We start from the raw sequence: 12,290 nt of genomic DNA, 5'->3' as shown, positions 1-12,290 counted from the left end.
TCCTGGTCCGGCACCACCTCCTGCCCGGATCATCGATGGCGAGCCGGCTTGGACTGTGCGCCGGCTCTTAGATGTCCGTAGGATGGGCCGGGGCTTCCAGTATTTGGTGGACTGGGAGGGGTACGGACCTGAAGAATGCTCCTGGGTGAAGAGGAGCTTCATCCTGGACCCGGCCCTCCTGGCTGATTTCTACCGCCGCCACCCGGACAAGCCTGGTCGGGCGCCAGGAGGCGCCCGTTGAGGGGGGGGTCCTGTTGTGTGGGCCGCCAGAAGAGGAGGTACTGCTGGCCCACCACCAGAGGGCGCCCTGTCTGGAGTGCGGGCTCCAGGCACCAGAGGGCGCAGCCGCCTCACAGGAGCAGCCAGGGTGACAGCTGTCACGCATCACCTGCAACAGCTGTTACCAATCATCTGATCGGCAGGAGTATATCAGCAGGACGACGTCTCCACCTCTTTGCCGAGATATCGTTTCTACCTAGAAGGTAACGTATCTCAGCTGACGGATTGTATCCTTTTGGATTTTGTGCGTTGTTCTGGAGATTACTTTTCCAACGAGAGGTGGAGGTAGCTTTCCTACCGTTCGGATTCCTGGGTGCAAACGCGCCCTCCTTTAATTGTTCTTTGTTCCTCGCCAGCAGTACCAGGTCCGACACGCGGAGGCAGTGGCCACCTGGGAGTTCGGGACTTGGCGGCTCCAGTATTCCCGGGGTCTGGTGGCGGAGGAAACCGTGTGGTTCCGGTTCTACTTTGGAGAGGCGTCTCCTATCTTCGAGCCTGCCCACACGACACCTTTGTGAATTGACTTTTGTCCATTATTGTAATCTGTTGTATTTGTTGTGCACATTCACAACAGTAAAGTGTTGTTATTTGACCTATTCCATTGTCCGTTCATTTGCGCCCCCTGTTGTGGGTCCGTGTACTTACACTTTCCCAACAAGAGTGCTGTCTAATGACACAAAGAACCGTGCCATCAAAACGCACAGGAACAGACGTTCATGACTATGTCTGTGTGTGCGTTGTTATGGTGCAAACGTAGAGACATTCATTTACACAGCAGAGTAACAACGTGAACAGGAAACAGATAAATGCTACTGTGAGTTGATTTAAAACCAAACTCACCATAAGTTTGCATTGGACTGCCATACCACCTTAGAAAATGTTCCATATAGAATCCAACTTAGAATAGCGCTGGGCTCAAAAAGTCCATAAAAGGTCTGTGTGATAATCCACTGTTAATTATTAAATTATTAAATTATTAAAGTAAATTATTAAAGCTGACTGCGTTCTGTAAAGAGACAAATAAATCAGTCTGTCCTCTGATCACAAAACGGGGTCCAGGTGGGTCCATAGGTGGGAAGATCCATGAAAAAACCCATCCAGAGGAAGAAACCACACGCGAAGCGGCATGGCCAGTCCATGCCTTCAGCCGGCAGGAGAGGGGGGGTGTGACGGGGCAAATGCTCCCTCAGCAACGGTGCGAGTTCAGCCCTGCTTCTCACCCAAAGTTACAATGTGGCAACAAATCTGCACAAGATGTCTTTCTTCAGGAAGGACATGTCAAATATCAGAAACCACCAGATTAAGATCATGAAAGGAAGAAAAAACAACGTTCTTTGTTCTGAAGTCACACTGTAATGTGTTTTTTTAAACCACACTTTTGAATGAAGATGGACTTATTTATTTATTTATTCATTCTATTTGGAAGAGACCTTATTTGGACTTATTTGAAAGTACAAGGACAGCTCTTTTAACAAAAAGAAGAAAATTAATGGTGAGTTTTACGAGGTGTATTAGATAAGAAACCGACACTTTTATTTTTTTTTTAAACTATATGGATTTGAATGACGTGCAGTTACACCAATCATGCTTGAACCCTCGTGCACATGCATGAGTTTTTTCACGCGTGTCAGTGATGTCATTTCCCTGTGGGCAGGCCTTGAGTGAGATGTGGTCCCGCCCTCTCGGCTGAATTCCTTTGTTTCACACGTTGCTTGAGACGGCGCGCGTTGCTTTATCAAACTTTTTCTGGACCTGTGAGGAATATCCGAGTGGACACTATTCGAGAAATTAAGATGGTTTTAGGTGAAAAGTTTAACGGCTGATGAGAGATTATGGGGTGTTTCTGTCACTGTAAGGACTTCCCACGAAGCGGGACGTCGCGCAGCACTTCCAGGTGCCGTCGTCGGCCTGTTTCGACCTGAAAACATCCTAATTTAAGGCTTAATTCACCCAGGACGTCGTGAGAGAACAGAGAAGATTCAGAAGAGGCCGGCATGAGGACTTTATGCGGACATTCCACTGTTTAAGGACATTTTGTAATGAAAGACGTGCGCGCAAATTCGCAAAGTCGTTTCCGTGACGAATCTGTGTGACAGGAAAAACACCTCCGTGTTGAAAACCATTTGTCAAATTCAGGCGCCTTTTGATGGCTTTCAACAAGTGAGTAACTGAGAAATTGTTTAACAGCTTGGGCATGTTCCAACTTGCCTGTTAAGGTTTCCAACGGAGGTGTTTTTCCTGTCGCGCTCCCCCGCGGTCGGGTCCGGCCCGACATGCGACTCTGCCCGCACGTTCTTTCATTACAAAATGTCCGTTAACAATGGAATGTCCGAATAAACTCCTCATGCCGACTTCTTCTGAAAGTTCTCTGTTCTCTGACGACTTACTGGGTCAACAGAGCCTGAAATGTGGAAGTTTTAAACTTGAAACGGTGAGACGCTGCCGCCTCGAAGCGCAGATCGCTGTCAGGCGCCGTGGGCCGTCCTTAGAGCGACACTTACACACCAAAATCTCTCATCAGCCGTTAAAAGTTTTACCGAAAACCAGCTGAATTTATCGAATGGTGTCCACTCAGTTGTGCCTTACAGTTTTGAAAAAATTTTGATCAAACAAAGCAGCAGTCTCTGAGCCATTCCTAAACAATGAAAAAATCGATGAGAGGGTGGGCCACTCCTCACTCAAAGACTGCCCACAGGCGAATGACGTATCCGACAGGTGTGAAAAAACTCTCGCATGCCCACGAGGGTTCAAGCATGTCTGATGTAATCACACGTGATTCAAATCCATATGGTTTTTGAAAAAAATAATAAGGTCGGATACTTTTCTAATTCTTTGCACTTGTAACAAAAACATTAATTAGCTCTTAACTTCCAATGATTTTGTTGTAAATATATAAATGATACACCAGGTTTTAAATGTTTCATTGCATGGTACGTTTATCTCACAGCTGATGGTCTCTTCAGTGGAAGAGCAGTTTACTTGCATTTTGTGCCCTTATAGTAGCATTAATTAGCTTGTTAGCTGTGCTCCTTAACACTGTGTGTGCCTTTAGAAACGAATAATACCGCAAATAAATTCATTTTGCTTCTTTGTGCATGAAGTGATAAATGCAACTTATACTGCGGTGCAAATTATATACCTTTTTTTCCTTCATCTTAGAGAGGCATTTTTAGACCAATGCGATTTATACTACGGGAAACAAGAGAAGTTTATTGATTTCCTTTGGTCATGATTTTACTTTCATGCTTTTTTGACATTTTATTTTCAGTGCACTTGAATAGAAGCCGGTTAAAGTCCTCTGAGCAATGGGCGTCCACTTGTGTTTGCATTATTTGTACTTACGTTGTGAAACTTTGTGAAGCCTTTCTGTGCTGACATGCGTTGTCTGATGTCGAATCGAATTAATGCAAGCGTTCTCTGCATTTGTTAGTCTTATCTTAATTTGTAAGTGTTATAGCCCTTTTGGCCACTGCAAACATACTGACTTTTAACCAATTTGGCGCCCTCTGCAAGATTTTTAATGCCCCCCCACTCAGTCACCCACACATGCAGACACACACACATAAAACGTAATATATAGACACTGCCGTGTGGAGGCGCCATTGCCCTGGCGGATTTTAGGGGGTTAATGATGTGCGTCAAGAGTAAAACTATAAACACAGACAACATGAACTGTAACATAAATAAACAAATAAGCTTACACCTATGTTATAGCATTTTTATACTATTACAAGCAGGGAAAACTTTAGCTTTGCTTAACCACATGACATTTCAATGCATTTAAAGAGTGTGACGATTTACCCGGACTGACTCCAAATATGAGTAAATTAAGTACTTTTATTTATTTTTTGGTGGTTTCTTATGGTATTTTGGACATGCAGAAATGCACTCAAAATGGTACATGTACTCGTACGCAATCTTTGGGGTGCCCCCGTGAAAAAATGGAGTGCACCCTGTCTTCAAGTGGCAAGCTCCAGTGCTCAAGAATGAGGCCATCGAGGAAGTGCTAAAACGTAAAGTTCCTTGAATGGCCACTTGATTCTGGCTTCATACCAATTTAACAGAGAGAAATCAGAGGAAATTATAAAGATGTTTGGTCTCATACTAAAGTGCATCCTTAAAGTATTCACAGTGCTGCATTTTTTCCACATTTTTTTATGTTACAGCCTCATTCCAAATTCATTTTTTCCTCAAAATTCTACACACACACACACACACACACACACACACACACACACACACACACACACACACACACACACACACACACACACACACACACACAATGACAATGTGAAAAGTTTTTCTTAGATTTTTTGCAAATGTATTCAAAAATAAAGACAAAAACAAACAAAGAAATCACATGTATGTAAGTATTCACAGCCTTTGCCATGAAGCTCAAACTTGAGCTCATGTGCATCCTGTTTCCACTGATCATCCTTGAGATGTTTCTATCCAGCCTGATGGAGCTTGAGAGGTGTTGCAAAGGGGAATGGGCAAAACTGTCCAAAGATAGGTGTGCCAAGCTTGTGGCATCATATTCAGAACTTCAAGACTTGAGGCTGTAATTGCTGCCAAAGGTGCATCAACAAAGCATTGGGCAAAGGGTGTGTGTATACATTTTTCATGTTGTCATTATGGGGTATGAATGAAAGAAGAGAAAAGTACGCCAAAAAGCGCTATTTCCCAGGGCCTGGGTCGTCAGCTGCGCTTTTTGGAATAAATTGTGGAATGAAGTTGTAACATACCAAAATGTGAAAAAAGTTTAGCGCTGTGAATACTTTCTGGATGCACTGTATCTACTCATTACGTTGACTTTTGGATCTTTTCTTGATAAGGAAAAAACTTTCTATTTATTTATTTTTAGCAGTCACTGAGATCGAAATGTAGCTATATAGAAAAGCGATCATAAACCTTCACAACCACAACCAAAAAATATATTATACATATATATATATATCTAAATTTTATTTACAGACTCAGGGTCCAGATTATACACACAAGACATATACACTTACATTATAAAACATAAAAAAAAATCATCCACCTTCACCCCCCCCCCCCCCCCCCCACACACACACAATATATATATTTACATTAAAAAATCAGATTAGAGATACGTACAATTGGCTTTTCCAGTGTTTCCATATGTCAGAATTGTATTGAGTGTCACTTTCCTTTATATTGGATAAACACATTATGATACCATTTCTTGACTCAGTTAACCTACACATAAATTTATACATGAGGTTCCTCATTAGAGCCTGAAATGTAGGCACATTTGCAGTGACAAACAGAGTACTTGCGCTTTCCCATCTTGGAGCCTTCAGCAAAATTCTAAGCGCATCATTATAAGCCACCTTGATCTTATTCATCTTTGCTTTGCTATAGCTACACTAAAGATGGGCTGTATACAGTGAAGTACAGTAAGTTCTAAAGAGAGATATTTTAACATCATTAGTACACATATAAAAATTTGCATGCCAGCATATTCGCTTGAGCATACAATTTGCAACACTGATGCTGAATATCATCATCATCACATAAGTCATTCCTAAGAATATGACCCAAGTATTTTGCTTTAATTACATTTGCCAACTCACTGTTATTTAAATAAAAAGAAGGGAACTGTAATTTTTTATCCTCCTTGGACCTGGCAATCATTACAACACTCTTTTTTGAGTTATATTTAATGTCATACTCTATCCCATACTCTGAGCAGGCTCTGAGCAATTGCTGGAGACCAGCACTATAGGGAGACAGGACAACTAAGTCATCATCCTACAATAAGTGATTAATAACCTTATCTCCAACCATACATCCAGTCCTACAGTCCTTTAATTTCCTGGACAGATCATCCATATAAAGACTAAAAAGAACAGGAGAGAGAATTTCACCTTGCCTGACGCCATTGGTAACCAGGAAATGACTAGAAGATGCCTCGCCCCATCTGACCTGCATGGTTTGATGAGAACACCAATACTGCAAGATGCGTATCAAGTATAAAGGAACCCCTCGTTCATATAATTTTAAACACAATTTCCCATGATTAACACGGTCAAATGCCCTAGATGCGTCTAAAAACACATAAATAATGTGGAGTTCTTCTTCTTATATGTTGATATAAGCTCCTTTAATGCATAGATACACAAATCTGTTCCATGTTTATGTTTTAAACCAAATTGATTATCAGTTGTCACCAGATGTCCTTGCAGCCTCTCCAAGATTATCCGCTCTAATACTTTGGAAATTATGCTAGCAAGTATATTAGAATGCAAGTCAAGGAGAATATAAATAAATACTCTTTTTGTGTATTTTAAAGCCAAAATGAATGCTGTGATGAGTGCCTTTCTAAGAATGGCACTCATCTGTTTGTGCAAAGAAACTTTTCGTGTGCATCTCTAAGAGGAGTAGGTGTTTGGAAGTCATTTTGACATCAGAGTGCGTATGATCACATTAATGATTAGAGCATGGTCTGTGAGTCAGGGGAGGTAAAAAGGAAAAAAAGTTTGAATTTGTCAGAGGAATGTTCTATTAAAAATGATCAGTGGTCTCCTTGGTGCCCACCAAACCGAAGCTTTGGAAATGAAAGAGACTGACAATCAAGCTCAATTTCAGCTACATGTAACTTCAAAACCAGAGAGAGAAGGAAGACATGTGACAGAGTTATTTAAGTTTAGAACGTAACCACTGTTAAACAGTGAGAAAATAATGGTTTCATTCTGTGGTTTCTCTCTCTTTCTCTCTTGCAGACCTAATTCACTGCATACCTCAACAAGCTTTCTTGCTCTGTTTGATTTTCACAGCAAAATTCAAACAGAATCCTTTCAACTGGGTTCTGCTGAGGTATTAGTTGAATTTTAGAATATAACCTCTGTTTACTCACTCACTCATCGTCAACCTCTTACTCCAGTTAAGGGTCACGGGGGGTGGAGCCTATCCCAGCAGTCACAGGGCATGAGGTGGGGTACGCAGGGCAACCGCTGTTTAATAATCTGAAAATAGGGGTTTAAATTTTTGATTTAGTACATTTGGCTGTGGAAATACCACTTTCACAGACTCTATTCACTGTGTAACTTGAAAAACCTCTTTGCTTTGCTTTATTTTCCTGGCTAAATGTATACAAAACACTTTCAGCTGGGTTGTATGGAGGTATGACTATGATATTTGAGTTTTAGAACATAACCAGTGTTAATCCGAAAATAAGTGTTTATTTCTTTGATTTAGTACGTTTCTTTGCAGCAATGTGCGCTTTCTCTCACGGACCCTATTCACTGCATACCCTCAAAAGTCTCCTCACTCTGTTTTAATTTCATGACTAAATTCATACGAAATAGTTTTTGGCTGGGCTGTGTGATGTTATGGACTGTGTTATTACATCGCTAAGGATGTAATAAAATCATAGGGGTGTTTATTTGTCTGTCTGTCTGTTATGCAGGATTATATCAAAACTACTGCATGATTTATAGTGTATGTCTGCGTGGCACACAACAATATCAGTGTTCCATCATGCCGTCCACATAGGATGCGAATACTTTGGTTTTATCAAGTAGACAGCTATAAAAAGATCACATAGTTTTATCAGACAGCTATAAAAAGATCAGATGGTGTGTCAAATAACAGGCATTTGGATGTGCGTCGGCCATTTTGTAATATGCATCACAGAAACACTCTGACAAACTGGAGGTGTTGGACTCTTTTATTTTTCTATCACACCCTGTATTTTACAGGGTACATGCCTAGGCTTTCCCAGAGAGCACAGGAGAAATTGTGTAAAGGATGACAAAAGCATGCTGATATCTTTAATGTTGTATTGTGTCAGTTTAGACTTTGTTTAGGTTTTAGTGTAGCTGCAAGCTAAACCGTGTCATCAGACATGTAACTTACATCATGTATTCAAAACACGATTACCGCTACTACGGAAACAGCCGTCATTGTGTCTTTTGCTTTTTTCTGCAACATTTGATGGCATCATAGCTCTTGACAGAGATGTATGAATTTGTTAAAAACAATAAAATTCCATATTGTGTCTTGTCTTAGTGTAATGACAACTGGAACACGGCGGCTAACATACAAGCACGTATAGTACAGCGGTTCTTTGTTATGCAAACAGGCCGGATGGTAAACCCGACTAAACAAAGGGTTGTCATTGACTGTGAAATGGAAACTCACAGTACATTTGGGAAGATGAAAGTGTAGTGCATCAGCCTCCCTTTTTTCAGTCCAACAAGTGTTGATTTCTCCAGCAACATTATGTGTGGCGCTACAGCAAGTCAGATCCTATATGCAGGATTTAGCTATGTGTTGGACTGTTCTCAGCATTCAGAAAAAAAAAGCCCTAGTGCAAGAGTAAAATACTGTGATCTTGTGTAATATCTGAATTTGGCTATCATCAGACTATTGGCTGTGTTCCGGGTTTGCCTTGCTCCTTGTAGCTCTTCGTTGCTTGTGCTCTATGTGACTATGGAAAGATCTGTAGTGTAGCCATAGGCAAAGGAACTGGGGTGGGTGGGACTGAACTTCAGTCTGCTAGTATCACCATCAAGGCTACACATGCCTTCCTTTGGCACGTTACCCAGTCATTCAAGATTCTAGTCAGTCATCTACCTTTCCATGTGAGGGTTAACCTGTCAGTTGCACAACTCTAACTCCATGCAAACTTTTAATTAATCAAAACCTAACCATGAAGAAGATGTCTCAAACCCTACTGCTGAGCAGCTATTGGTATTAAAACATAGAGGTGCAAGTCTTAAAACATTGTTTGGTCATTATTCAACGAATCAGCAGATATGCGCTTTGCATTTCCGATTGAATGCTGCATGTGATCAGCTTTGTAAAGGATAAGCTAATGGTAACTATGAGCATGTAGACACTAAGGGCTGTGCCAATCTGACATTTGACCCCAGTGACCTTGGCCTTCATTCACATGGTTAACATTTGGCTGACTTTGCCTGGGCAGTTCTGGAATTCACCTAAGTGTGTGCCACATTTGGTTCAAATCAGGTTGAAAATCAAATTCCTTGATCTTGACATTCGTCAAAATTAATTATTTTAATGCAGTTTTTTTTTGTCAGAAATTAGTAAAAGGATTACAAACTCCAGTGATTGACATTTGTCTAAATGAATTTTTGAAGGGTAATTTTAGGAGCATCCTTCAATGACACCAGGTTTGGGCAGAAATCAGCAAAGGACCTAGGAAGGGTAAGCCAGCAAACACATAGCCAGACATAAATTGGGACTCAATAATTGACTATTGTCAGATTTAGCCTTGCTAGAGAATTGTGGAACCCATCTCCATATTTGTGCCACATTTTGTTCAATAGAAATGAAAAACAAATTTTAACTTTTGACCCCAAGGAACTTGACCCCAGTTATTGAGCTTTGGCAAATTTGACCTCACTTAGTCAATTCCAGAACCCGCCTCCATATGTGTGTGCCATGTTTGGAGGACATGGAACTAAAAATGCAATTTTGACATTTGAGCTTTTCCAAAACAAACTCTGTCTCAGGATGGTTCTTGGGTTGACATTCATCCACATATCAAGTGATATAATTCAGCCAAAGGACCTGGGAGTAATATGGAAACAGACAATGTGAGTATTTTGCCAAGCTTTAACTAGCGTACATCACCTTTATTTTTTCTTCTCTGTGCTATATTGATAATATAAGTTGATACCACTGGCATTTGATGTGGGCCAAACCACATTTAAATATAGGTTTTGTTCCTTTGGGTTTTTTTTTTTTTTTGTCTTTTGTGGATTGTTGTGAAGGAGTTCAAGTACCTTGGTATCTTGTTCACAAGTGTTGACAATGGAGCGTGAGATTGGCCTGAGAATTGGCGCAGCAGGGGCGGTATTGCATTTGCTCTACCTTACTGTTGTGACGAAAAGGGAGCGGAGCCAAAAGGTAAAGCTCTCGATCTACTGGTCAGTCTTCATTCCTACTCTCACCTATGGTCATGAGGGTTGGGTCATGACTGAAAGAACTAGATCATGGGTACAAGCGGCCGAAATGGGTTTCCTTTGGAGGGTGGCTGGTGTCTCCCTTAGAGACAGGGTGAGAAGCTCGGTCATCCGTGGGGAGCTCGGAGTAGAGTCAATGCTCCTTCACGTTGAAAGGAGCCAGCTGAGGTGGTTCGGGCATCTGGTAAGGATGCCGCCTGGGCATCTCCTAAGGGAGGTGTTCCAGACACATCCATCTGGGAGGAGACCCCAGGGAAGACCCAGGACTAGGTGGAGAGATTATATATCCACACTGGCCTAGGAAGGCCTCAGGATCCCCCCAGTCAGAGGTGGTCAATGTAGCCCGGGAAAGGGAAGTCTGGGATCCCCTGCTAGAGCTGTTGCCCCGTGACCTGATCCCGGATAAGTGGTTGAAGATGAGTGAGAGTGGATGGATTGTTGTCAAACACACTGAAACAGATCCTGCCTTTCCTTTGTAGGTCGGCATCGTTGGACGCACCGGTGCCGGAAAAAGCTCCCTGATCTCAGCCTTGTTCCGTCTGGCAGATCCCGAGGGAAGAATAATGATTGATGGATTTCTGACTGCTGATGTTGGTCTGCACACCCTGCGCCAGAAAATGTCCATCATTCCTCAGGTGTCCTTTCTTCATTTCCCACCCATGTGTGCCACAATCTGACTCTGTTTGCATTAACCAGCAGCTTGATCCACATAAAGTTAGCTAAATGTCAAAACGTCAGATGAACACTTGCAACAGAATCCTTCACAGTGTGGCACAGAAAAAAAAAAGCCAAAACAAGTGAGGAGAATTACACTCATCACTCGGGGGATTTCTGAAAGTGAGACAAACGGATGCCTTGAGACAGTTTAACTTTATTTCCGCTTGTTGAAACTGATACGGCATTAAGAAAATACCAGCCTGTGGGTGAGTGTCAGCAGTGGGGAGGGAGGGGAGAAAACTCCCACGGCCTGTACTGTGAAGAGAGCAGCTCCCCATCCCTGACAGAGGATTAGCCCTCTACCCCCCAAACATGGGAAAGCTGCTTAGAAGAAGTCTCCCCCATCCTTACACTCACACTCCCAGTGTACACTGCCACTTAGCACAAGTCTCAAACATTTCCCTGGTGCAACCAAGATGCCCAAAAACAGTTTCATTAATGCTTTTCTGGGCTTTGATAGCTTTCTGGCGTTGCTGTGACTTCAGATAAAGTTTTACCTCCTTGTCCAAAGTACTTTGAGATGGATGTGATCTGTACTTGATGTGATTTTGTTTACTCCTAGAGGGCGAGACTTGCATGGCAGGTTACAAGTCAGAAGTTTAACTGCATGCTCATCTTTATCACACGCTCGATGCCATTTACACGTCTTACCAGTAATCAAAAGTGGAGTCTTTTTTCTTTTCCTGTACCGCTGTCTTAGTTTTAAGTGTTTGGATTCACAACCAAAAAATAGCTCGTTAAGGAGCACACCCCTGCCAAGAAATAATCTCACATAATTAAAAAATTGATCTGCTTCTTTCGGGCTATGTCATGTCATATAAATATTTTTGGACATGCTGTGTTTGGTTGTTGCTAATTTTGAACAGCGCCGTCACTGTTGAATGCCTTTTATTGTGAAGCACTTTGAGGAACCGATGAGTTACACCGCAAAACTACAAATTCTTACCAGTTTATTAGTTTAATTTCAAAACATCTAATCAACGCTTAATGTAAGACAAAATCACTTAAGTAAAATTTCAGTAAAATATAAGGAATTACTTTTAGATAATGCATCTTAAAAATTTTGTCAAATGAAAGTTTTAGAAGCATCTTGTTTTGAGTCATATCTGAAATGAAATGAGTCCCACCTCCACCTTGAATGCATCTATCATTCCTAATGCACATCTCACTGATGTCACACTGTCCTTGTTCATGTCCTACACCACCCTCGCAACTAAAAACTCTGCTACTCAAAACTTCCTCATACCCTACCACAACTCTTTTCTTGTCACCCTGTCACAAGTTTTCTCTAAAACCACAAACACACAACAACTCCTTCTGGGCTACTCTATA

The 12,290-nt window shown here is 41.7% G+C and overlaps 1 protein-coding gene across 1 annotated transcript in view; it reads left to right on the top strand.

The window, feature by feature from the left end:
• LOC117524236 (multidrug resistance-associated protein 4-like) overlaps positions 1-12,290 on the top strand; it is a 139,786-nt gene that overhangs the window by 108,019 nt on the left and 19,477 nt on the right. The window contains exon 28 of the mRNA XM_034186010.1: positions 10,721-10,876. Within this exon, the coding sequence (XP_034041901.1) occupies positions 10,721-10,876 (156 nt within the window). The remainder of the gene's footprint in view (positions 1-10,720; positions 10,877-12,290) is intronic.

This window comes from Thalassophryne amazonica, chromosome 14 (assembly GCF_902500255.1).
Source record: "Thalassophryne amazonica chromosome 14, fThaAma1.1, whole genome shotgun sequence".
Lineage (NCBI taxonomy): Eukaryota > Metazoa > Chordata > Actinopteri > Batrachoidiformes > Batrachoididae > Thalassophryne > Thalassophryne amazonica.
This window is presented reverse-complemented; position numbering and strand designations above follow the sequence as displayed.